General features: G+C 34.8%; 1 protein-coding gene across 7 annotated transcripts in view; it reads right to left on the bottom strand.

The window, feature by feature from the left end:
* Positions 1 to 24,022, bottom strand: part of LOC127972725 (neurobeachin-like) — a 247,688-nt gene that overhangs the window by 160,313 nt on the left and 63,353 nt on the right. For all 7 annotated transcript variants that reach the window (XM_052576455.1, XM_052576457.1, XM_052576458.1 and 4 more), the window contains exons 3-13: positions 23,367 to 23,467; positions 22,733 to 22,828; positions 21,818 to 21,939; positions 19,659 to 19,785; positions 17,964 to 18,083; positions 17,082 to 17,228; positions 12,543 to 12,740; positions 12,110 to 12,243; positions 11,063 to 11,171; positions 9,825 to 9,977; positions 7,782 to 7,950 (exon numbers count right to left, since the gene is read on the bottom strand). In XM_052576455.1, coding sequence (XP_052432415.1) covers positions 7,782 to 7,950; positions 9,825 to 9,977; positions 11,063 to 11,171; positions 12,110 to 12,243; positions 12,543 to 12,740; positions 17,082 to 17,228; positions 17,964 to 18,083; positions 19,659 to 19,785; positions 21,818 to 21,939; positions 22,733 to 22,828; positions 23,367 to 23,467 — 1,476 coding nt within the window. The remainder of the gene's footprint in view (positions 1 to 7,781; positions 7,951 to 9,824; positions 9,978 to 11,062; positions 11,172 to 12,109; positions 12,244 to 12,542; positions 12,741 to 17,081; positions 17,229 to 17,963; positions 18,084 to 19,658; positions 19,786 to 21,817; positions 21,940 to 22,732; positions 22,829 to 23,366; positions 23,468 to 24,022) is intronic.

The following is a 24,022-nucleotide window of genomic DNA, read 5'->3' as shown; positions in this document are numbered from 1 at the left end:
GGTAACATTAGCAAAATACATGTTCTGAAAACATCCTAAATGGCCCTAAAATAATAGATGAATATAAGTATTATTAGTCATATAAGTATATTGAAGTTTTAGCTATTTTTAGAAGTGAATTATGCATGCTTTTGTAGACTGCTTTTTTTTTATTTTCTTTTTTTAAGACACTGTTTACAATATTGCAGCATATTCACAATGTTACTGACACTACTAAAATGTAATTCCATGTATTAGCTTCATTGTGCAACATAGTATATGTTGCGGATGCAGCTGATTAATCTCATTTGCATAATATGCATTTATGCATTGCTAGCTCAGTTTACCAGTGTTCAGTGTTCACCTTAAGCAGGTTTTAGTTTTTGTTGAAATACATATTTCTCCATTGTCTTCAATGCCGATTTTTCATCAATCATTTCATTGACGAGATAAGCATTGCTTTTATTTCAACAGATTAACTAGTTTATTAGAGTCTGCAGTGGCTTGTTTATTATCTTCATCATTCAGTCAGTTTGATCGTTTTTAAAGCAAGCACTTTATAAAGTGAGATCATGGGATGTTACCAACCTGGTCAATCTGCTGAGTGATTACAGTACGGTATGCATTTTTCTCGAAATAATTCATCACTTGTCCAAACAAATTATTCCTAAAACTGCATTAAACCCGCATTAAAGCTAATATTAAACATATAATTGTATTAGTAAACACCAAAATCTGCAACCTAAGTGACTTTAGAACATCTGGCCATAAAAAGCAAAACAAAGGGAATTTATATATTTATATATATTTTTTTTTATTAATTTGCCTGTCTGCTGGATCTCATTAGAAGATCAAAGTCATGATTAACAAAAAAACTAAACAAATCAATAGAATGACTGATATCTCTTTTACTTAATAAGACTTCTTCCTGAACCATTTAATTGATTGTGAATATGAACACGCACCGCAAATGCTGTCTCTTGTTTGCAAAGAGTAATGAATCTGGCATGGTGTCAAACAGATAATCAATGCATATGTACTCTCACATCCCCCCTACGCAGTGCACTATCCTTAAGATTGGCCCAAACAGCACTATATGTGAAAGCTTCATATCAAAATGGATCTGCAGGACACATACAGAAGTGAAATTAAAAACGATCCCTTCAGAGGGTGTAAATATTAATGCAGGCCACAGTAAATATGCTGTAATTGGGTTTGGAGTCATACTACGGCTTATCTTCTAAAGCCAGGAAAATGGGAAAACGAAGCCAAAAGGAGCAGAATTTATTCAGCCCCTGGAGTTTTACACAAAGCATTCTCGCAGCAGAGCTGGACTTGGGTTTTGACCAGCTAAACATTAACAAAGGTGATTAAACGTGCACAAAAAATAAAAATAAAATAATAAATAAATAAAATTACCAAAGAGGGCGCTATAGTGAGTCGTAGCAGTTGATCCAAAAATGAAAATTTGCTGAAAAGTTTCCGACCCTTAGGCCATGCATGATGTTGAGTAGTTCACAGGAACAAATTTGGAGAAATTCAGCATTACAACACTTGGTCATCAATGGATCCACTGTAGTGAATGGGTGCCGTTAGAATTAAAGTCCAAAGAATTGATAAAAACATCACAATTATCTGCAAGTAATCCACATAATACTATCAGTTAATGTCTTGTGAAGTGGACAGCTGTGTGTTTGTAAAAAAAAAAAAAGAAAAAAAAAAAATTATATATATATATATATATATATATATATATATATATATATATATATATATATATATATATATATACACACACACATTATTAAGTTCTTTTAGCTTTAATCTGTAGCTTTCGGCCACAATACCATAATCTGTAATAAGGAATCCATAACGATTCCTTCAGTGAAAAAGTCCATTCCCTCTAAATCAAATCCAATGGCATATTTGTTTAGAGTTTCGTAAGACTGGATTTGTATACAGAGCTTGTTTTGTGCTTATCTTTCCTAATTCAGACTACCGTATTGTCCGGACTATAAGTCACACCTGAGTATAAGTCTCATCAGTCCAAAAATACGTCCTGATGAGGAAAAAAACATAGATAAGTCGCACTGGACTATAAGTCGCATTTATTCAGAACCATGAACCAAGAGAAAACATTACCGCGAGAGGGCGCTCTATATTTTCAGTGTTAGGCTACAGGAGCACTGAGCAGCATAGAGTGCCTTCTGGCGGCTGTAGACGGTAATATTTTCTCTTAGTTCATTTCTCTTGGTTCATGTCAAATTAATTTATAAGTCTTAACTATAAGTCGCTGGACTATGAAAAAAAGTGTGACTTAAAGTCCGGAAAATACGGTAGATAACTTTTTCACTGCAGAAAGCAAAATTATGGATAGGGGACGTATTTCAGCTGGAAGCAACAGTTAAAAAGTTAACAGTTGCTACCAAGACATCAATGTCTTGCTTCACAAAATGTTAATTGATGGACTGGAGTCATGTGGATTAATTGTGGATAATTGTGATGTTTTTTATCAGCTGTTTGGACTCTCATTCTGACGGCACCCATTCACTGCAGATGATCCATCGGTGTGAGCATGTGTGTATGCTGCTCAATCTCTCCAAATCTGTTTCAATGAAGAAACAAACTCATCTACATCTTGGATGGCCTTGAGGCACAACGTCAACTGTTTTTAACTTCCTCTACAGTCTATTTTCTCTTTCAGGTCAACTTTAGTCATATAAAAGCAAGAGTTTGAACAGAAACTTGTTAGCGCTAGTTAGTGAAAGTTAGTTAATCTGTCAACATGTTTACAACTAGCTATCCAAACAACAACACATCCAATGTAATGGCACAGAAATCTACAGACAGCTCTATCAGTGTCTTGAGTACTGAGGTTTGTTATATGCAAGAACTAAAGTTAAGTACAGTATACACAAAAATATTGTTCGCCTGTGTGCTTGATGCTTCTTGAGGGAGTCTTTCTATGTTCCTCAAGACACTGCTGAGGAAAGACTGTCCGTGATGCTGAAAACAATAGGCAGGAGTGATGCATGACTTTAATTTGTGAGGTCTTGCTTGCTTTTACAGAGATAGAGAGAGTGTGTGAGAGAGAAAGGTTTGTGGTTAGCTGACGTTACTCCAATGTAAAACAGAAGTCTTTGTTGCAGTAATTGAACACTTCATTATGTTATACTGCTTTCTCTATAACCCATTCCTTTGTGGGAAAAGACTGCAGAGTTTGACAAATGAAGAATAAATCAATGTGGACTGCCACAGAGAATTACCTACTTGGCAACCAGAGACAAATACTTTTCCAGAGTTTAGGAGAGCTGCTCTCAGACCTCTTCACCTGGCGTGATTGCCAAACGTGTTTGAGTGTTTCTTTCTGTGTCACAGGGGTTTAGAGGTTCATGATGGTGTATTAATCTCAGCACCAGCTGCTTTTCAAGATAAGATAGTCCTTCATCTTCTGCACTTGTGTGTGTATGAGTGTGTGTGTGTGTGTGTGTGTGTGTGTGTGTGTGTGTGTGAGTGTGTGTGTGTGTGTGTGTGTGTGTGCGTGTGTGCGTGTGTGTGTGTACAATCATGTTATGATCTTTAGATATTTTGTTATTATCTTATTTTGAAATTATTTTTGTTTTATGCTATATGAATTTAGGATTGATTTTTTTCTCTCCCAAAGAAAATATGCCTTAATCATGTTCTTAAGGAATATTTTATGTGTGTGTAAATTTCTTTGCACATAATATAGATTTTATGTATTTTATAAATAATTTAGATGATTTCTGTTTGTGTATGTGTGTATATAAAGAACACAGATTTTATGAGATATTATGTATTTTATAAATAATTGATATGATTTCTTCATGTATATATATATATATATATATATATATATATATATATATATATATATATATATATATATATATACAGACACAAACACACACAGTGTGTATATATATATATATATATATATATATATATATATATATATATATATATATATATATATATATATATATATATATATATATATATATATATATATAATGTAATAAAAAATTTAGCACAACTCTTTTCAATAATAATTAGTGCTGTCAAACAATTAACGGCGATGAATTGCATCCAAAATAAACTTTTACATAATATATGTGTGTGTAATGTGTATATTTATTTTGTATATATATATATATATATATATATATATATATATATATATATATATATATATATATATATATATATATATATATATATATATATATATATATATATATATAAATACAAAAACAGCATATATATATTTAAGAAACATATGTTATATTTCTATATTATATATATATATATATATATATATATATATATATATATATATATATATATATATATATATATATATATATATATATATATATATATGTGTAATTTTTTACATAACTTTTATCTTGGATATGATTAATCATGATGAATCGTTTGACAGCACTAATAATAATACAAAAATAATAATTATTTCTATAGCAGCATATTAGAATGATTTCTGAAGGATCATGTGACAATGAAGACTGAAGTAATGATGCTAAAAATTCAGCTTTGCGTTACAGGAATACATTATATTTTAAAATATATTCAAATGAAAAACAAACAGCATTAGTGTTTTGCTGTATTTTTGTTTAAATAAATGCATCCTTACAGAGCATAAGATACTTCTTTAAAAAAAAAAAAAAAGATATTTACTGCCATAGGTGGTTAATTTGTATTAACTTGTAATGAAAAGAAAAGTATGTTTCTGACACATGAACTCATGTAATTAAAAACATCTTAACCTCCACGTGATACTCTCTGTCTGAAATAATTATTTACCACTTGGCTTCTACAACAATACACAGCATGAGACAATCTGAATTGCTGTAAGTGTCTTTCCAGCACCTGGAAGCCTCAAAAACACCATAACCAACGACCATTAGGAATAAAAAAGTGAGATTGGGCTCTCATTTAAAAACAAAACACAGTACAGTTGGCACGAGCCATGCTAGTCACCCGCCATCTCCACCCACACACCAGCCACCACTGCAATCTGAATCTGTTTGTGTGTGGAATCGAAACAAGGCCGATGGGTCAACAACACAAAAAAGCCTCAGCAAAATCAGTAATGCAATCCACCACTAAGCCAAATTACAGGCTTGACTATTTAACCAAAAATTCTCTCTCATTTTATCGATGGAAGGCTTTCTGCTTATTTTATTGAAAGCAAAAAGAGAAGACTGCGGAGAAGTAAATCATGCCGATCTGGGAAGATGTGATATTACTGTGGCTCAGATAATTAATTCCTCTTTCTTCAGGCTCACATAAAACACACCAGAATCATTTCGGATTGAGATAAAGACAAACTGGATATCTAATAAACATAACACAACCACACTTACTATTGAAGATTATTAAGAATAAAGAAGATGAAAGACTATCTTATCTTGAAAAGCAGCAGGCAAAAAGCATAATAGACCATGGATCAACGTGAGCTCAACTTGACTGAAGAACACGTTTCAGCGTTTAACTCTGCAGCTGTTTCTCCAGCATGTCTTCAGCGTCTCGTCGACAAATACACTACCAAGAAACTGTATGAGGTCAGTAAGGTTATTATCATGTTTTAAATGAACACTTATATTTAACAAGGACAAACTGATCTAAAGACTGAAAAGACATTTGTAATGTTACAAAGATTGTATTCTGTTTCAAAAACGAATGCTTCCTTTGAACTTTCTGTTAGACTTTTGATTTAAACGTTTGTTTGAATTTCTAACTTTCGAAAAACAAGTTTTACATACATAAAAATATTAAGCAGCGCAACTATTTTTAACAATGATAGAAATAAGAAATGTTCCTTGAGCAGAACACTGAACACAGACAGAAAATAATTATTTTAAAATATATTCAAATAGAAAATATTTCGGTTATTGTGTAAAACAATATTTCACAGTATTACTGATTTGTTTATTTAATATTACCAGCCCTAAACCAGCCCTTTGATTGGTAATGTATGTCAACAACATTATTGTTGAAAATGTAAAAAAGAAAGAGAAAAAAAAACCACTGTGTGTGTGTGTGTGTGTGTGTGTCTGTGTCTGTGTGCATTAATAAATAACCAAAATGCTAGTAATATGCATGCTAAAATGAGAATTAGTCCCTAAACTAAAGTGTTGCCAAATGTGTTTGTAAGCTAAAATGAGTTTAGACAGAATAAAAATGAGCAAATATGATGATACTGACTATATTTAAAGGATATTTTTGGCAAAAAACAACACTTATGACTAAAATAAAAAGATCTGCAAAAATAAGCACTGAATGTTTAAAAGCAGCCATTTATTATTGGTGCTGACTGCTAATCTATAGCTCTTGACTCTTCATTTAATGCAAATTCAGCTATGGTTAAGCTAAGCTCATATTCTGAACAGAATCCAGATCACACAACCTTGCAGGAGCAGAATAAAAGGAATAACTGAGCACAATTAGACTCCCCAGTCCCACAGTGAATGTGCAAGCATGCTGCATCTCTGAAATCCTTTTAATCTGTCTGTCTTCTGCTTATTAAAGTCATTGAACACCATCGTGCTAATGCGAATTCCTGTATATACAGTCAATTTATGCAAAACGTTCTGACGAGCCAATTGTTGCCTCTCGGTGTTTTAACAAAAAAACTAAATTGTTCTAAAATAGTCGAGAGCTCATAAACTCCTGACCTCAAAACGAGTGATTTTTTTAAGAGAATATTAGAGAATTATTCAGAGGACATGAAAGTCTAAAAGATTCTAGCTCTGGTTGCTTTCAACTTCAGCAGGAAATCTTTAAAGAGAGGACAGTGGAAAACAGAGACGAAACAGAACAGAGGAGAGGAGAGGAAAAAGAGAGTATACACCTGAAAGCGTGTTATAAGACAGGATAGAATAGAAAAAAGAGTGAGAGGTACAGTTAAAAGCCATGATCAATGAAAAAAGGGCTGTAAGAGACCAAAAGAAAAGCATACAGTATTTTCATCCACGAAAGGCTAGTTGTGAACTGCCAAGAGTGAGCCTTGTGAAATTCAGTCCACACGGCTAGTTCTGTCTATCACAATGTGGAGCTTTCATGGGTTATTACTCTTCTGTGCTCTTTTCTACCTCTGCACAGAGGGTTTAAAACATGGTTGAAAGGATGGGAAAGAGAAATTGTCCCAAATTTCAGGGAAAAGCACCAGTAGGGTGTTTATTCAAAAGCGCTTAAACGTTATAGGTAATGTTTTATTTTATATTGAATCCATAAAAAATGTATGTCTGGATATATTTTAATATATTGTCAAGCAAACAAATATTATATTATTATTAAATAAACGATAAAAATAAAATATACAAAATAAATAAATAAATAATATTATTAATAATATTAGCATAATTTAAAGATATAATAATAATAATGACTGGGTAACATGATTGCTAGTATCAAGTTTATGGGAGTAAAAAAAAAAAAAAAAAAAATATATATATATATATATATATATATATATATATATATATATTTTTTTTTTTTTTTTTTTTTTTTTTTTTTTTACAGTAACTTTGGTCATGTTAAACTAAAAAAACAGGTAAAGAAAAATTATACAAAAAAAATGTAGACAGTGGCGCCTATGAAATATAAAAATATGTATTTTTTGAATATTTCATTTTTTTATTATATATTTGTTAATTATTAATTATTAATTACATCTAATTTATATAGATTAATTTAGATTGATTTGCGTGCAAGTTGTGAGTGTGCATGTGTGTGTCTGTGTGTGTGTGTGTACAGACCCAGGCCTTTGGGTGTGATGCCGCTGGTGTGGTCAGGATTCACAGCCCAGTAATAATACTTCAGTATGTGCATGATCTGCAGCACAGTCCCCACTCGACGGATGGTGTTGTAGATGGTTGCCGTGCCAATAAACTCTGAGGAAAGGTACGTGTACAGCGAGAGCTGCACCTGAACAACAGAAACACACACACACACACATACATAAATAGTTACAAAAGGTTACAGAATACAAGACACTGATTATTACTATCCATCGTCTGTCTGTTGTTTCTAAATTGCATCCCAAGATCCCTCATTAAAATGCTTTTCTTGTTGGATTTCTGTGGGAGCAACACCTCTGGCATGGCAGAACAGCAGATACGGTGAGTATTTTTGGGTGAAGCTGAAAGTCAAAGGTGCTGTGGTTTGTTTGTGAGCAGCAGGTCAGGACTGACTAGTGACTGTGCTGCGGGAAAACCTTGGAGGACAAAAAATCGCTGATGAAGGCACATAACTCATCCAATTACAGGCCACTCAGGCAGGCAGACTGGGCTCTCCAGTGAGGACAGCCAGGGATGATGGGAAGGAACGGAGGGAGGATAGTAAACATGATGACAGTCCATGAACTCTTCTGGCCTGAGGAGAGAACACTGCTGCTGCTGCTCAGTTCATTATCCTCACACTCCCCATCTCTCTCCTCCTTTCTTTCACTTCCTCTCTTTGCTTTTCATGTCTCCTCCTGTTTGTCTTCTTTTTTTAGCCATGTTTTCCCCTTTTCTCTTACTTTCATCTAGTCATGCTTTTTCCCCTTTACTTTTATGTTCTTCCCTTTTTGGGGATTCTCTTAGTTTTCCCCTTTTCTGACTTCTGTCGTTTCTTCCTTCTTTTTTCCTTCTTTCTTGTTCTTCTTTGTTTCTATTCTTTTTTCCCCTTTTATATGTCTCCCTTTCATCATCCCTACATCCATTTTTCCTTTCTGTTTTTCCCTTTTCCTTTTTACTTGCTTCCTTCTGACTCCTTTCCTGTTTTGCTTTTTTCTTTTGCTTCTTTTTCTTTTTTTCTTTTTGCTTCTTTTTTCTTTTATCTATCTCTTTAGAGAAAGAGGTAGAGAACTGCCACTATCTCTCTCCTTTTGGAGCCATGGCAAGCTTCCAGTGACAAAGGTTTTTGTTCTGATCCTGTATGTGTTTTCATATCTCCTTTATTTATTCATGACGGTCAGCAGCCGTGCAGAAACACGTATTAGCATCACAGAGTCCGGCCTCTTTTAGAAACACCTCGTCCTCTCCTTGATGGGTCATAACAAGGCAGGGTCGAATTTCCAAAACTCATTTTTTCAGAGCTTAAACTACACTCTACACATGTGACAATAACTGCAAACACTCAAAAAAACACTGAATTGTAAATCTTTTTAAAGAAATATATCACTTTTCATCAAGGCTGCAACTCTCTGTCAGGTTCTAAACAAGGTGAATGAGGTGACAGACTGTGAAGCTGTTATTGTCCAAAAAAAAAAAAAAAAAAAAAAAAAAACTGAAGACATTTAGAAGCAGTGAACAATTTCAGTAAAAAGCTTTTCTTGAACAAATAAGTGTCTGCTTTTTGGATGACACCACATGAACCTCATTAACCAAGAGAGATGGATATTAAAGTGATATAAAAAGGTGTTAATAACAGATTTTGCTTCTTTATTTTCAAATGAATGAAGACATTCAATGAGATTAAATGTATTGAACATAATTTTCAATTAAAAGAATAGGATGGGACTTAATTGTATTCATCAGGATTGATTAGGCAACAAAAAAAAACTAGTTGAGGACAAGGGTTTCTTTAAATCTGTAAAGCAAACTGAACATAATTAGTTTTTCTCATGTGGACACTAAAGAGTTAACACTCTGTCTTGTGTTTACTTCAGCAAATATCACCCTGTGCTCATCTGACCAGGTCACTACGGTCTCATGTCACCAGTGCCCATCACAGTGAACTCAGATGCTCCTAATTGCTGTCATGTTCCATTTTGAGTATACCTGAGTATCTCCTGGAAAAGACATGACCTTGCTCACCTTCGCAGGTATGTGGATCCAAATAGCCGCGTTGAACAGAACATGGTCACAGAGTTGTTTCAGAAGAGGTGCACCGTGGCTAAGGCTGTTCAGGTATTTGGCGAAAGCGAGGAACTGCTCCAAAACGGCTCTGGTGACGTGCATCAGTGATGCCTAAAAAACAATTATGAGATTTTTGTTCACCAAACCAACCTCTGATTCTCAGCATCTTTATGTAACAAATATCAAACCAACATCTGAAGCCTGAAGGCACCGTTTGACTTTGCAGCTAGACAAAGACTTTAACTTTGTAGAAACTTTGTGTGTGATTAGTCTCAGCTGGCACCTGAGGTCCGGACAGGTGCGTGGTGTGAGACGGGAGTGAGTATAAACGAGACACAAACAGATGGCCGGCTACGTGTGAATGGGACACAAGGCAGCGGGATCATTCAGGTGCCATCTAGCACAGATTTACAGCTGCTGCTGTTAAATGACAAAGTAAGTATTTTACTCAAGCGCCAACTTTAAACGGAACCATGGGTATATTAAGACTAGGAAATAAGGACAGCTATGAATAAGCAAAGAAAAAAGAAAAATGAAGTGTCATTGCAATAAGCCCATGGACAAAGAGGAATATAATAGTACCGCTGAACCGGCATTCACTGCAGAAATGCTTAAATGTGCATTTGTCATTCATCAACCATACTGCACCATTTCTCCTCTGTACTAGCGATCGAATTGGGTGCTTGCTTTTTTCATTCAGATCATGCTTACAAAAGCTTGAGTCAATCAAGGTCATGACAACTCCAGGGAGTACAAATCTTAATACTCTTAAAGTGTTTAAAGAAAGGAGCAAGCATTTGTGAGCTTCATGACTTGAGTAAAAGCACAATTTGTCCATTACACATCAAAATCCCTTAAAATTTTGCAGTTTATGGTGTTTAGTGCTAAAGTGCCCTCTATTATTCAAATTAATGCACAACTATTAGACATTTCTAAGCTGATTTCCCCAAAGCGTGTAAACAATGTGTTGTTTTAAACATTCTTCTGTGTATTTGAGTGGCACGACGTAATAGCCATGGCCTAACCAATGTTTCTACCATTCTGTCTGAACAATGGTTTGGGAAAACCTATTTGGAAAACGTTATTTTTGCAGATTCGCTTGGTGCTGCTAACAGCATGAAAATTACACACTTTATCTTTAACCAGTCTAAATTGTATGTTGGAATAAGAAAAACCGAAGAAAACATTGGCATCACCTTTTCCAGCAGGTACCCGATCACCAGGAAACCCTTCCCACCAAGCATCTGCTCCTGCATTGCCACTGAACTCTTGAGTAGCTCGAACAAGAAGGCCAGGAGAGTGGAACTGCACAGAAAACATGTCATTACACTAAACTGGGTAACCACTACAAGATAAGATCAAGATAAAAAAAACTTGTTGACCAAATATTAATGGAACAAATGGTAAGAACATCCAGCACTTGATATATCGATTATGTAATTGGTTAATTTTTTATTCTCTTCCATTTACTTTATCTCAATCGGCTAAAATTGAATATTTAATTGTGGGTGCTTTGTTCATATATTTTTACATTTATATGACCTTTGTGGTCATCCAAATCTCACCTAAAAGTAGTGCTTAAAAACAATATTATTTACCAACGCCATTAAATGTAATCTTTGCCGAATCTCAAAATTAATATAAAATTATATTGTGATGCCTACAGTAAATTCACTTGTAGCATTTACAATTTTTACTGGTTATTAGTTAAAGGTTATTACTGACAAAATAGTAAAGATATATATGTCTATACTATAATATATGTCTTACTAGTTATAAGAATTTAATTAATATTACTCACTACTATTCAAAAGTGTGGGGTCTGTAAGATTTTTTTTTTTTATGTTTTTGAAACTTTTAAACATATTTTAAACATATTGAAACTTTTATCCCAAGGCTGGGATAAAAAAAATACAGTAAAAACATAAATATTGTGAAATAATATAATATAATATAATATAATATAATATAATATAATATAATATAATATAATATAATATAATATAATATAATATAATATAATATAATATAATATAATATAATATAATATAATATAACAGATATGCTGCTTAATATTTTAAATAGTGGGAACTTTGAATATTAAATTTTTTAAAGATTTTTGATCAGTAGATAAGTCAAAAGATCAGCATTTATTTGAAATAAAAAAATGTAACATTATACATTTCTTTACTGTCATTTTTAATCAATTTAATGCATCCTTGCTGAGTAATTATGTCATTTACCACACTGTGGTCTCCACTTGGATTTCAGTGTGCTGATGGAAATCCAGCTGTGCAAAGAGAGGAAACAGCACCTGGATACCACCAATGGAGTGAATGGCACTGTGAATGGAGTGTGTAACGATGGCCTTCACATCCTACATAGAAACAGAAAGTCAAAAATCAAATGGATTAAAAAGAAGTGGTAGACGTATTCAGTAATTAACTTTTTTTTGCCATTCTAAAAGTGCTTACTCACATTAACCACTGACTAATCTCAGCGGAAATGTGTTCCTTCAAACAATTAACATTGAATGGCAAACACTGACATTATCTTGTGAAGTTAGCTAAACAATGCAGCATCTGATTAACATTTAGTGACATTACCAACCATTATGTGGTTTATTTAGGATTAAGAGAGCAGAACGCAGTCCCTAAGCATTAAGCAGACATTTACCTGTAGCATTAGAGCGTGAGGCGAATGCACAAATATGGATGGGTTTTCTCTGGGTGAGGACTCCAGGCAGAGCTGAGCGTCTGTGGCTTTGGCGTTGTAAGTGAAGGAAATGCTGTTTGCTAACTTCCCATCATACAACACTTGCTTATGGTGGTCAGCCAGGTGGATATCGCTCTCTGACTTAAATTTAAAGGTACTCTAGGGAGGTAAAAGAGTAAAAAAGATTAAAAAGAGAAATATAGACCAACACAGAGGAAAATCTGGTCTAAATTTGCCTCTAAAAGGTGCATAATAAAGGTGAGACATGTCAAGTGAGAGAATTAACTAAGGAGTGAATTATCACAGAATATGACAATTTATATATATTTAACACATCTTAAAATAATATGTCTATGTAAATCTTATTATTCCATGCACTTATTAAAGGATTTACTAATCCTAGCATGAAAAGGAGAAGATTCTTTTTATGCAGTGATTAAATCTTATCCAAAGTCGTGGGAGCGCGATGAATAATAAATGAGCTCGGTGACATGAAATAATCATGAAGATGAAGTAGGGGCGACGTGGGAATCCCTCGGCTGAATTATCATTCATGAGGTTGTTTCGTGTGCTGTCAAATCAAAGGCCCGTGGCCCAACACTTGCAGCACATCCCAGGTGATGATGTCATCCAGATATGATCCACTCCAGACGTGTGCTAACTGTGTAAATGAGCGGCAAGCAGACAATGATAACAAGACATTTTTAGATATGTGCTTGATAACACTATCAAGAAACACTGCTTATAGTTTGTCATGTGACCAGGAAACGTGTACTATATATGCACTAATCAGCAATTATGGGCAGCAAACTTTCTTTCCCCCACAGATACACATAAAAACACAGCCTATGTTCTACATCAAAATCTTTCTAATATGCTGATTTGCTGCTGAAGGAATACTTCATATTATTATCAATGTTGGAAACAGTTTAATATTTTGCTGAATATTTTTTGTGGAATTGGTCAAACCTTTTTTGCAGGATTAGAAATATAAGAGAACAGCATATATATATATATATATATATATATATATATATATATATATATATATATATATATATATATATATATATATATATATATATATATATAAAATTGCATTATCTTATTTGTTATATATATAAAACGAATCTTTTATAGCATTAGAAATGTCTTTGCTGTCACTTTTAATCTATTGAATGCATCCTTGATTAATAAAAGCATTAATTTTGTTTTTGAAAATTCTGAACGGCATTTAACGGCATTAATAGGCTGTTCAAAATGTAATACTGGTGAATTACATACAGCATATTGTGGAGTATATTATATTTCTTGCTATATTTGTTTGAAACAGAAAATTCTGCAATAAATACCTCAAATAGTTCCGCACTACTTTTTGTTCTCACATGATAATGTATATTTGCAAACAATGAATTAAATGTTTCAGTAAATTTAAACAAGGTGCATGTTTTATTAACTTTATGTAAAACTGCCCTAAATCTAACTTAAATATTTTAAAAATGAGATGATAACAACTGCTGATTTTATTTCGTATTTTGAAAAGATATCAACTTGAGTTGCTCTTAGAAACTAAATAGCGGTCCCTTTATATTCTTACTTCATTATCCATGCACTAACTATTCACAAGTGTATTTTTGAAGATGTAGGAGGTTGTCTGTATTTAACTTGTTGTCGTTAAATAGATTACCACCATGCAAATATGGTTTCTAAGGCAATAAACCTACATAAAATTTCACAATCTTTGAGCAAATAAATACCATCAAATATCATTATATGCAAACAAGTATATCTGTTATCTGTTGCTTACGTTAGCTTTAGTGTTATCAGTATTATTCTTTTCAAAATGGAGAAGAAAGTGAGAAAAAGAAACATTCGAGATTTGATGATCTTTATGCTTATTTTGACCTAAAAACATTCATGTTGTTTACTCTGCTGAACAGAGATAGCAGAAATGTCACCTGTTGCTGGTCAGGGTGCTACTGCGAACATACTGTATGATACAGCACAAAGCAAATCTCAAAATCCATCAGTCTGACTGGAAAATAAATACCACAGCATGTTAATGGATGCTGACAGTTTTGCGAAAAAGCTAAAAGCACACCATCAGATGAAAATAAACCTGAGAGAACGCCGGCGTAATGTCTGATACTCTTTTGGCAGAAACTGATGATGTAAAGCTCACTTGTTATCTCATAGTGAGACTTCACACTAGCAATAGTGCATCTGTCTTCCATAACAACAGGGAGAAAGAGAAAGCCAGGGACTAGTACCATTAAATCAGTTAATCAGAGACCAAACCTGTTCATGGTTCAGTTAAGACAAGACCTCAAGTAAGGGGTCTGATTGGGGGTCAAGTGTTTTTTGGCAGCTGCAACATAGACTGCCTGTTCTGTTGAGTCAAGGCAGTAATCAGGTCATCTTCAGATCAGTCACATAAATCACAGAAGACTGTCCGTGTCCAGGAAGGTACTCTGGTAAACGGCTAAGAAGACTATGAGGACTTAAGTGAGTCAACACACAACAGTCAACAGAACAAATAATGCTGTTAGGTTTTTGAGGGCAGGAAACAGAAGTCACTAAAGACAAGGGCAGAAAACTGCGGAGGGAAAAATACTTAGAATAGTTATTTCATCTAACAAGACTGAAGAACAATGAAATCAAGCCAAGCAGAGCAAAAACAAAAAAGTAACGCAAAATAAAGCAAAGCAAAACAGGAGGAATAATCTATGTAAATGTTATTTCAGTTAACATGATTTAAGAACTAAAAAACAAAGTAAAAAACAAAACAAAAACAAAAACACAAAGCAAAACAAAACACAAATAAAAGAAAATAATTAATAAAACAAAGCATAGCAAAAAAAAAAAAGGTAAAGGTAAAGAAAAGCAAAAATATCTTTCTTGATTAACATGACCTAAGACAAGACAAAGCAAAAACAAAACAGAACAAAACAAAAACACAAAAAAGCTAAGCAAAACAAAACAAAACATCAAAAAAAAAAAAAAAACTATTACTGAATTCAAACCTTCATATGGAATATATGCTATTCCATTTTCTTTTTTTTTCTTCTTTTTTTTTTTTTGCTACATTAAAAAAAAAATACTTGCATGTGCAGGCTATTAAAAAAATAATTAAATAAAAAATAAAAAACCTTTTGGTCATTTGGTCCACAAAACACCACTTTTAAGAAGAGAGTAATGCTTATAGTGGATCCATCACAATTAAAAACCCATTTTATCACTTTTTTCATCAAATGGGGGCCAGGCCCTGTGGTCTAACCCTGCTAACATAAACTCCAAAGGCCTCTGCCCTATTACTAGACAAGGTAGATCAGCCCGAAGAGCTGACAGGCAGCCTAATAGCTGGCACTCCACTGAAATATACAACCCCTTTTCAGATTTGAAGAGACTCCATTCACAGGTTCATCTGGGGTGGGTAATTGCTTTCTCCCTGAAGCAGACTGCTCATTATTTCTGCCAACCTGCCTGTCATGACGACGTGAGGGGCAGCAGGAATCAGAGGTCTTGAAACGCAATTAATAAGGGAAATGACCAGCCCACACTGATTAAAGAAAACCAGTGCAAATGTCTACCAGGTAGTTTAAAACACACAAAGTAAAAATAAGCAAATAAACTGTTAGGATGGGTTTAAGCAGTTACGAGCTTACTTGTGCTTGCAGATTACACAGCCCATAACTAAAACACTAATGTAACAGAGAAAAGACAATAGAGATGGTGTAAGAATTTTAAATTAAATTAGCAAAAAGCTCATCATTCATAAACAATGGCTTTGAACCAATGTAATGTCATTTTTGGGATACATTTGCTATCCGTTCCATGCATGTGGTTTATTGTTTTAGATAATGAGTCACTAATCAAAGCCTGGTGCTTCAGAGAAAATTAGACTTTGCACAAAGAGACTGAAAAACTGCTCCGAGTCCTAATTACTAATATGACAGAGCTTCATATATAATAAGGATACAGCCTTGGAAGAAAGAAAAAAATAAAATCACAGTAACCTGCTCTCTGTTTACCCCATGGATGCAATTAAACACTAAATCGCTTCAAAAGCACCTTGAGAATTAGCAACAAAAGGTCAGAAACATGAAAGGGAAAGAAAGACTATAAACTATCCAGAGGCAGACTTCATTACGACGCGAACCTGAGAAACTTTGCTGTCGTTCAATGTAAAAGCAATGATGCATGACAACAAAAAGAATAAGGTTCAACTTGGTAAAAAGTAAATATGTAAATTCAGCTTTTCACACTGCTTTTTTCCTGCTTGAAAATCCAGTTTTGAAACATAGTAGCTGGACAATAATAACCAGCTGGAAATTTAGATCTCACGAACATGGTTATTTCCTCAGGGCGATGGTGAAATCATGTTGGAAGGTACATTAATCAATAACCAAATGTCACTGATAAAGGAATAACATCTCTTGGAGATCAATGGTGGCTGCAAAGCGTTGGTCTGTAACGCACTTTGGCAAATCTGAAACATACCTTGTATCCTGGGCCTAGTTGATGGATGGCGAATATCTGAGCAGGGTTTAGCGCTTCACTGAACACATAGATGGCTCCGAGCTGTCCGCAGAACACTCGGTTGGCGTCTGCCGTCTCAGATGAGCCGAGGAAACATTTGTCATAGCTCTGTGATAAGCACATGAAGAACACAGTTTGGAGTTCTGCGTAGCAATCTCTCAAAAGTGAATAGTAGGGGGAAAAAATAGAGTGATGGTGTGGAAATATAGTGGATGTCAGCATGCAAACGTCATACTAAGCGAGCAATGGTTCATAGCGTAATTGAGATGTAGCATTACAGAGATGTTATTCTGTGCTGAAACCTGCCTATTAGTTTAATCAAAATCAGCACCCAGGAGATCTGAGGTTAAGCACTGCTGGTCCCACCTTTTAATTATCTTGCATTGCTTTCAGTGAGGTACAGAAAAACAGAAGCAAAGGTCTGTGAATTTGAATCCAATCACTGAAGCCCCAAGATTATATCTCATATAAGATTTGAGCTTTATATACATATATATAGAGAGAGAGAGAGATAGAGAGAGATAGAGAGAGAGAGAGAGAGAGAGAGAGAGAGAGAGAGAGAGAGAGAGTGAGAGATGACCAATTTTTACTATTTTGCAAGTATATTTAAAATGTTCCTAAAAATAACAAAATACTGATTAAGAAATTATTTTTGCTGCATGCACTTCATGGTAGGCTTGATGTGTTGGCAGAAATAAACGTCATTTATTTATTCCGAAACTGTGATAAATCAATGCATCTTTCATAGTTTAATTTCACACTGTGCACACAGTGGTGATGATCTTTCTCTGAGACAACATCCGCCAGCTACAGAGTGAGAAAGCGATTGCAAAGTGGTCTTACGTCGTTGGTGTTGACGTGCCAAGCCATGTCGCCGTAGGAGACAAGCTGTCCATTGACGTAGCAGCGAATCTCGCTGTTCCTCCAGCGGTTGTAGATGTGAACGATGCTGATCATGTACCACTAAAGAAGGAAAAAGGTCAGCATGAAATCAAAATAATCCCTTTTCATTTTATTTTTATTTTATTCTATTGCACAGTGAATGATTTATCAGTGTTTGTTATTCCAAAGGAAACAGACCGATATGACTGTCAAGTTGCATTAATAGAATTAATTTAATGTATGAAGCAGTAAATTAATTACAGTGAATTACTTTATAGCAGACTAATTCAGCAATCATCAAAACCTTAATTTCAAGGCCAAATCATACAGTAGTCCAAGATATCAGGATGATCAGAGAAAATGTAGATCTTTTAAATAAAGGTTTTAGCTGTATTTTTCTTTCTTGGCACTGGAAGCACACATTTCAACCCAAAGCCGTTGTCATGGGCAGCAGGCAGGAGGTCTAATGCAGTAAAATTTGCATTTAGATATAAATAATACATCGGATCTTGAGTGAGAAGAGAAGAGAGGAGAGGAGAGGAAGCAGACAGAGGCAGGGAGGAAATCAAAGTAGTGAGGAAGTGAAGGCAGGTTTACTTAGCAGGAGACAAGGGTCATTACAGATTTCATTTCTGTCAATGTGCCACCACACGAAAGAGTCACGATATGGCGCAGTGTTTCAAACACACTCAGGAGTGAAGCCTACACCATTCAGGACAAGATGCATGTTCTTTGCATGCTGTGTGTTGTATAGTGTATAGACCACATCAAAAACCTAATAAAAAAAGTTCCTACACAGCCTGTTATCGCTTATATTAAGTCACTAAATCTAAAAAATTCAAAGCTGTTATTAGGAAGAAAGAAAGAAAAAAGAAATAACAACCCTATGTGAGTCTAAACCACTGGAGGTCAAAAGAATTAAACAGGTAATTTACATGATAGAGGAAAGTTAGATTAATCCAATGAACTATAAAAATTTATGTCTCTTTTTTAAACTGCAATAAAATTATAAACTGTAGTTTTAATGACCACTGGACCGCGAATCAGATCAGCTAATCTGAAAATGAAAACAGTATATTTAATTTCCATAAAATTAATTTCTAAAATGCTTTATTTTTAATTTTATTTTGCATTGCATTTAACACAAAAAGTTGCATCATCATGTGTTGCATCATCTACCCAGTTTCAGACAATATGCAAACTTGCCCCCATGACTGCAATTAATCTGTAAAATTTCATTTTAGGAAAGACCTTCAAGACCCTGGCAAACCCTTTCCCTAAGGCTCTAAAGAGCACGTTTAAGCTATTAATATTTATAAAGATTACACCAGCTAAGAGCATTAAATATTGAGTAGAAACAAGGAAATCATTTATTAGACAGATGTTTAAAAAATGCAGCAGCTGTGCAGAGATTTCCAAGAGATTTCCCTTCAATTCAACACAACAAAAACAAATACAGAAAGTGGCCTCAGTTATCTCATGTCCTGGGGTTCAGTTACAGTTTGTAAACATGATATTTAGCCCAGTTAACTGGATCACAGCAAGAAAATTCACAAGTGCATCCACTCGATTCTTACTCCTTCACAACACAACCATTAGATAACTGCAGATGCTAGTAGTGGAAAGAGAGAATCAAAGCTGGAAATGAAAGTCTACCTTGCGGGGCTGAAAGTCATATTTCACGCAGTGCTGGAAGCCCTTTCCTTTTGACTTCAGCGATGTCACAATCAAGCAGTTCCCCACAAAATGTGCAGAATAGCCGATGCCTTTGCTTGTGCGGAAACTGAAATTGAGAATCAATAAACACAAAGAATATAAAGCAATTCATAACACTTTGATGTGGTATATATGGAATATCCTCTCTTACAGGGTTAGTTTACCAAAAAATGAAAATAAGCCTGTGATTTACTCAAAATTGAGGCATCCTAGGTGTATATGACTTTCTTCTTTCAGAAAAATCCAAGCAGAGTTATATTAAAAACTGTCCTGGCTCTTCCAAGCATCATTACAGTGGGGTGTTTTTTTTTTTTTTTTGTCAAACAGTCCAAAAGACGTTAAATAAAGTGTGCGCATCCATAATAAAATGTGCCTTTATTTAGGATGTTTTATTATGGATGTGTATGCTTTATTTGACGTATTTTGGACTGTTTAACAGAAACACCCACCCACTGTAATGATAACAATTTTTTTTATATAACTCTGATTGGATTCGTTTGAAAGAAGAAAGTCATATACACATGGGATTCCTCAAGGGTGTGTAATTCAAAAGCTAATTTTCATTTTTGGGTGAACTAACCCTTTAACATTCCCTTTTCGACAAAAAGCTTGAACTAGCCAAAAGCATGAACCTGTGAAGCTGAGTTTAGATCTGGAAAACCACCTAAACTAGCTTAAACCTCTTATGAGCAGTACTTCTACTACTTCTAATATCAATTTGTTAAACCAAAAAGGTTTTACAGGTCTTAGCTGGTCTGCTAGCCTGGTCATGCTGGCCTTCTGACTCAATTGGCTGAAAATTGTCTAAAAACCCCTTAAGTTCAGCCAGTTTGACCAAACTTAGGCTAGTCTACAATGCTTTTTTTTTTTTTTTATCACAATATGTAGGTTTCCTGATATGCATTAGCTAGTTTTCTTTTCCAACTTAAGAGAGGAGAGAGTAAAGAGATCTTACAGTAGGCTTATTTCAAAATGTCAAAGACAGTTTTGTGTTCTCCGTTCCTCACAACAGAAGTATAAACCGTCACATACAAGAAACCTAACAGCACAAGAGACAATTTCTGCATCTTCAGGAGCTGAGAATTCTCAGTGTGAATCAATAATACTCACACTGATCTCACAATACAATGTTTTTCTTTCGTGAACATCTCTTTTTATTCCGAACCTGTGTCACGCACAGATTGAACTCAGAGTTTATGTGAGCGGTCCTGCGCTTGGCAGCTCCAGGCTACAGATCTGGCAGCACAACAGCAAGCAGGACCCAGCACTCGCTTTCAAACTCTAGCTACTATATTAGCATGGCAGACTTTAACAACACTGTTTTGTAACCTTCTCAGAAAGTCCGGGGTAGTTTCTCAATGCATGGACCTACATAATGTATGGAAGAACTGAACTCAATAACCTGATCTCGAGAACATGTAAGAAATGTTTTTTTTGTTTTTTTTATAAACATCTAGCCCATCTAACATATCACTTCAAGCTAATATCAGAGGCTAATGCCTTAAAATATCTCTACAAAAGAGCCCAAGGCTGTTCAAAAATGGATGTTGTCCTTCTTTCTCTCTCTCTATCAAAACAGACTCACTCCTTCTCCCTCGAGGACCATTTTCCCTCGCTCCTGGAATCCTGGCCAATAAAAACGTGTCTGCGCTATTGATCTGAGCTCCAATTACCCACAAGTCTCTACATACGATGCTCTTTTTGCCTGACTGACATTAAAAGCCCAAATTAATGTCTATTTCCACCCTAGTGTCCCTCTGCAAAGATTCCAGAACATTCTGCCCTGGGTTCAAACACCTATTGGTTTAATCAGCGGAATCTGACCTAATTCCCTTTCATGCCTGCATAATCCACCACATCATCAAAAACAAAATCCTCTAACAAAGCTCATTATATAAGTGGCAAAGCAGCCAGAACTCTGTGTGTGTGTGTGTGTGTGTGTGTGTGTGTGTTAAACCCTAAAACAAAGCCACTCAGTTTAATTTACTTAACAGAAGCAGGCCCTGAAGGTCATTTTCTTTTCTGCTAAGCAAGTTTTATTTAAGAGTTGACTAAATTATATATAACCACATTAAGGCGTAGGCTGTGAATGTAGTCACCAGTAAAGGTAGGGTTTGTCTTTGTCCACGTTGATGTTGTTCAGAGGATCCATGCGGAACCAGGTGTTGAGGGTAAAGCCGTTCTGATAAGGCCATTTAGCGATGGGAGGCAATGCAATCGCCTGGCAGAAAACAGAGAGAAAAAATGTCTTGGAGTCTGTACTGTTCACATTTGTTTATATTCATCCAGAGCTTCAAAAAAAATTGAATAACTAATGCGGTCAATTTATTTTTCCCAATATACATATAGCCACTCAGCCAGCAAACAAATGTATATAAAATGGATTTCTCTATAATGAAATTACGGTAGGGATGAATAAGTGCCATATTAGTTATTGGCCAATATCAGAAAAATTTAATTTATCAGTATTGGTTGAAATTTGATATACTGCGTATATACAGATTGTTTTAATTTATTATTTAAAACATTAAATAATTCTGTTAAAAGTTTTTTTTTTGTAAGAAATGAATACTTTAATCAGCAAGGACAGATTTAATTGATTAAAATTGACAATGAAAACTTAAAATAAATGTTGTTCTTTTGATTTTTATAGTCATTAAAAACTGGGAAAATGTCTCATGGTATCCACCAAAATATTAAGCAGCATGACTTTTTTTTTTTTTACTCTGATAATAATAATAAATGTTTCTAATTATTCTAAATATGCATATTACAACACTATCTAATCTATCATTTACGACTGAAGTAATGGCAACTGAAAATTCAGCTTTGCCTTTAATGTGTAAATACAATTTTTCTTTTATTTACACAAAGCTTTATAGTCATTTAATATTGCCTATTTTTCAATTAATCGTATTGTCGAAATAACAGTTTAAAAACAACATTAAATCTAACTTCACAACATCTGAAATATCCATAAATATGCAAAACAGGCTAAGAATGGGGTCACTCACAGCTGCACTTCGGCCAGGAAAGTTAAAGAAAGTGTCTGGTCCATGTCTCTGTGCCATTTGAGTGAGGACTGAGAGCAGTTTGACTGCATGTCTTGGCTGTGGAAGACAGTACGTGAGAGGTAAGACAAGTACCTTTAGGACAAACCAAATCACCATAACGAAAACCCCAGGAGCTTCTCAGCAAAAACTTCTGAAATGAACTTTGAATTTTGCCTGACTAAATAAGTTCTGATTTAAGAACGTTGATCCAATCTGTCGTATACTCACCACTTTTGAAAAACATGAAATGAAAACACATGCTGATCAAAACATTCCATTTTCACATCTCATAACCAATTGTTTCAGTAAAGCCCACGTCTCTCTTATTTTTCTCCAGAGGGGTACTTTACTCTATCCAAAAAATGAAAACTATTGTGACAACATCCTCACTGTGGTGTCCGCCAGCACTCGATGTTCTGTCAATATCCCTCACTCAAGAGAACGGCGAATCGATACCTGGGCAGGCCTGATCTGTTCTGCGGTTGATTGTTCCAGAGGTCTGAAAAGGCTCAACGATCTCCAAAAGCGGTGAAGCTAACAACCCCTTGGAGCCCCAGAGCCCTACATGAGTTCTCACTCATTTTCTGTGACTTACCCACAATCCTCCTTCTCCTCTCAGCATGCTGAAGAGCAGTTTGAGTTCTTTGACGGTGATACTGTAGCTGGCCAAAACTCCCAGCATATCCACCAGCAAGTCTGTGCATCATGGGGAAAAAACAAAACAAAACAGACAGACAGACAGAGAGACGTAAGATCTGGATTAACTGAAGTGGGCAGAGTTTGCATTTAAAAAGATTCCCCGGAGCACAGGTGTGTGTGCAACATGCACAAGACATTGTGTCATAACACAGTGCAAAATAGCAATTTCACAGTAAGACGTGTGAGAGGAATCAAACCGTGGCAAACAGACCCCCAGAATGCACCTTCCCCAAGTGTGATGGCGTAATTCGGCAGGGCCTTGGGGATCTTCCATTGTTCAATATAATTTAGTTGAACATAAAAAGGTTTCAATTAATCATTTAAATTGATTTTTCAATGAAACAGACTGATTAAAATGGAATGTACATAGTACAATGTTTCAAATTGAATTAAATAATAAATTAAAACAATATATCCATCTAGCACGTTTGTTTCTGTGAATTGTGGGGATTTTTCCATAGAAATTACTTTTTTACTGACCAAACAATATTTGTTGTCCCCTAACCCAACACTCAGCATAAACCTACTCCTTACAGGAAACCTGTTCTCACT

The sequence above is a fragment of the Carassius gibelio genome, chromosome B15 (genome assembly GCF_023724105.1).
Source record: "Carassius gibelio isolate Cgi1373 ecotype wild population from Czech Republic chromosome B15, carGib1.2-hapl.c, whole genome shotgun sequence".
NCBI lineage: Eukaryota > Metazoa > Chordata > Actinopteri > Cypriniformes > Cyprinidae > Carassius > Carassius gibelio.
Note: the sequence above shows the minus strand (reverse complement) of the source record. Positions and strands in the feature narration are given on the sequence as shown.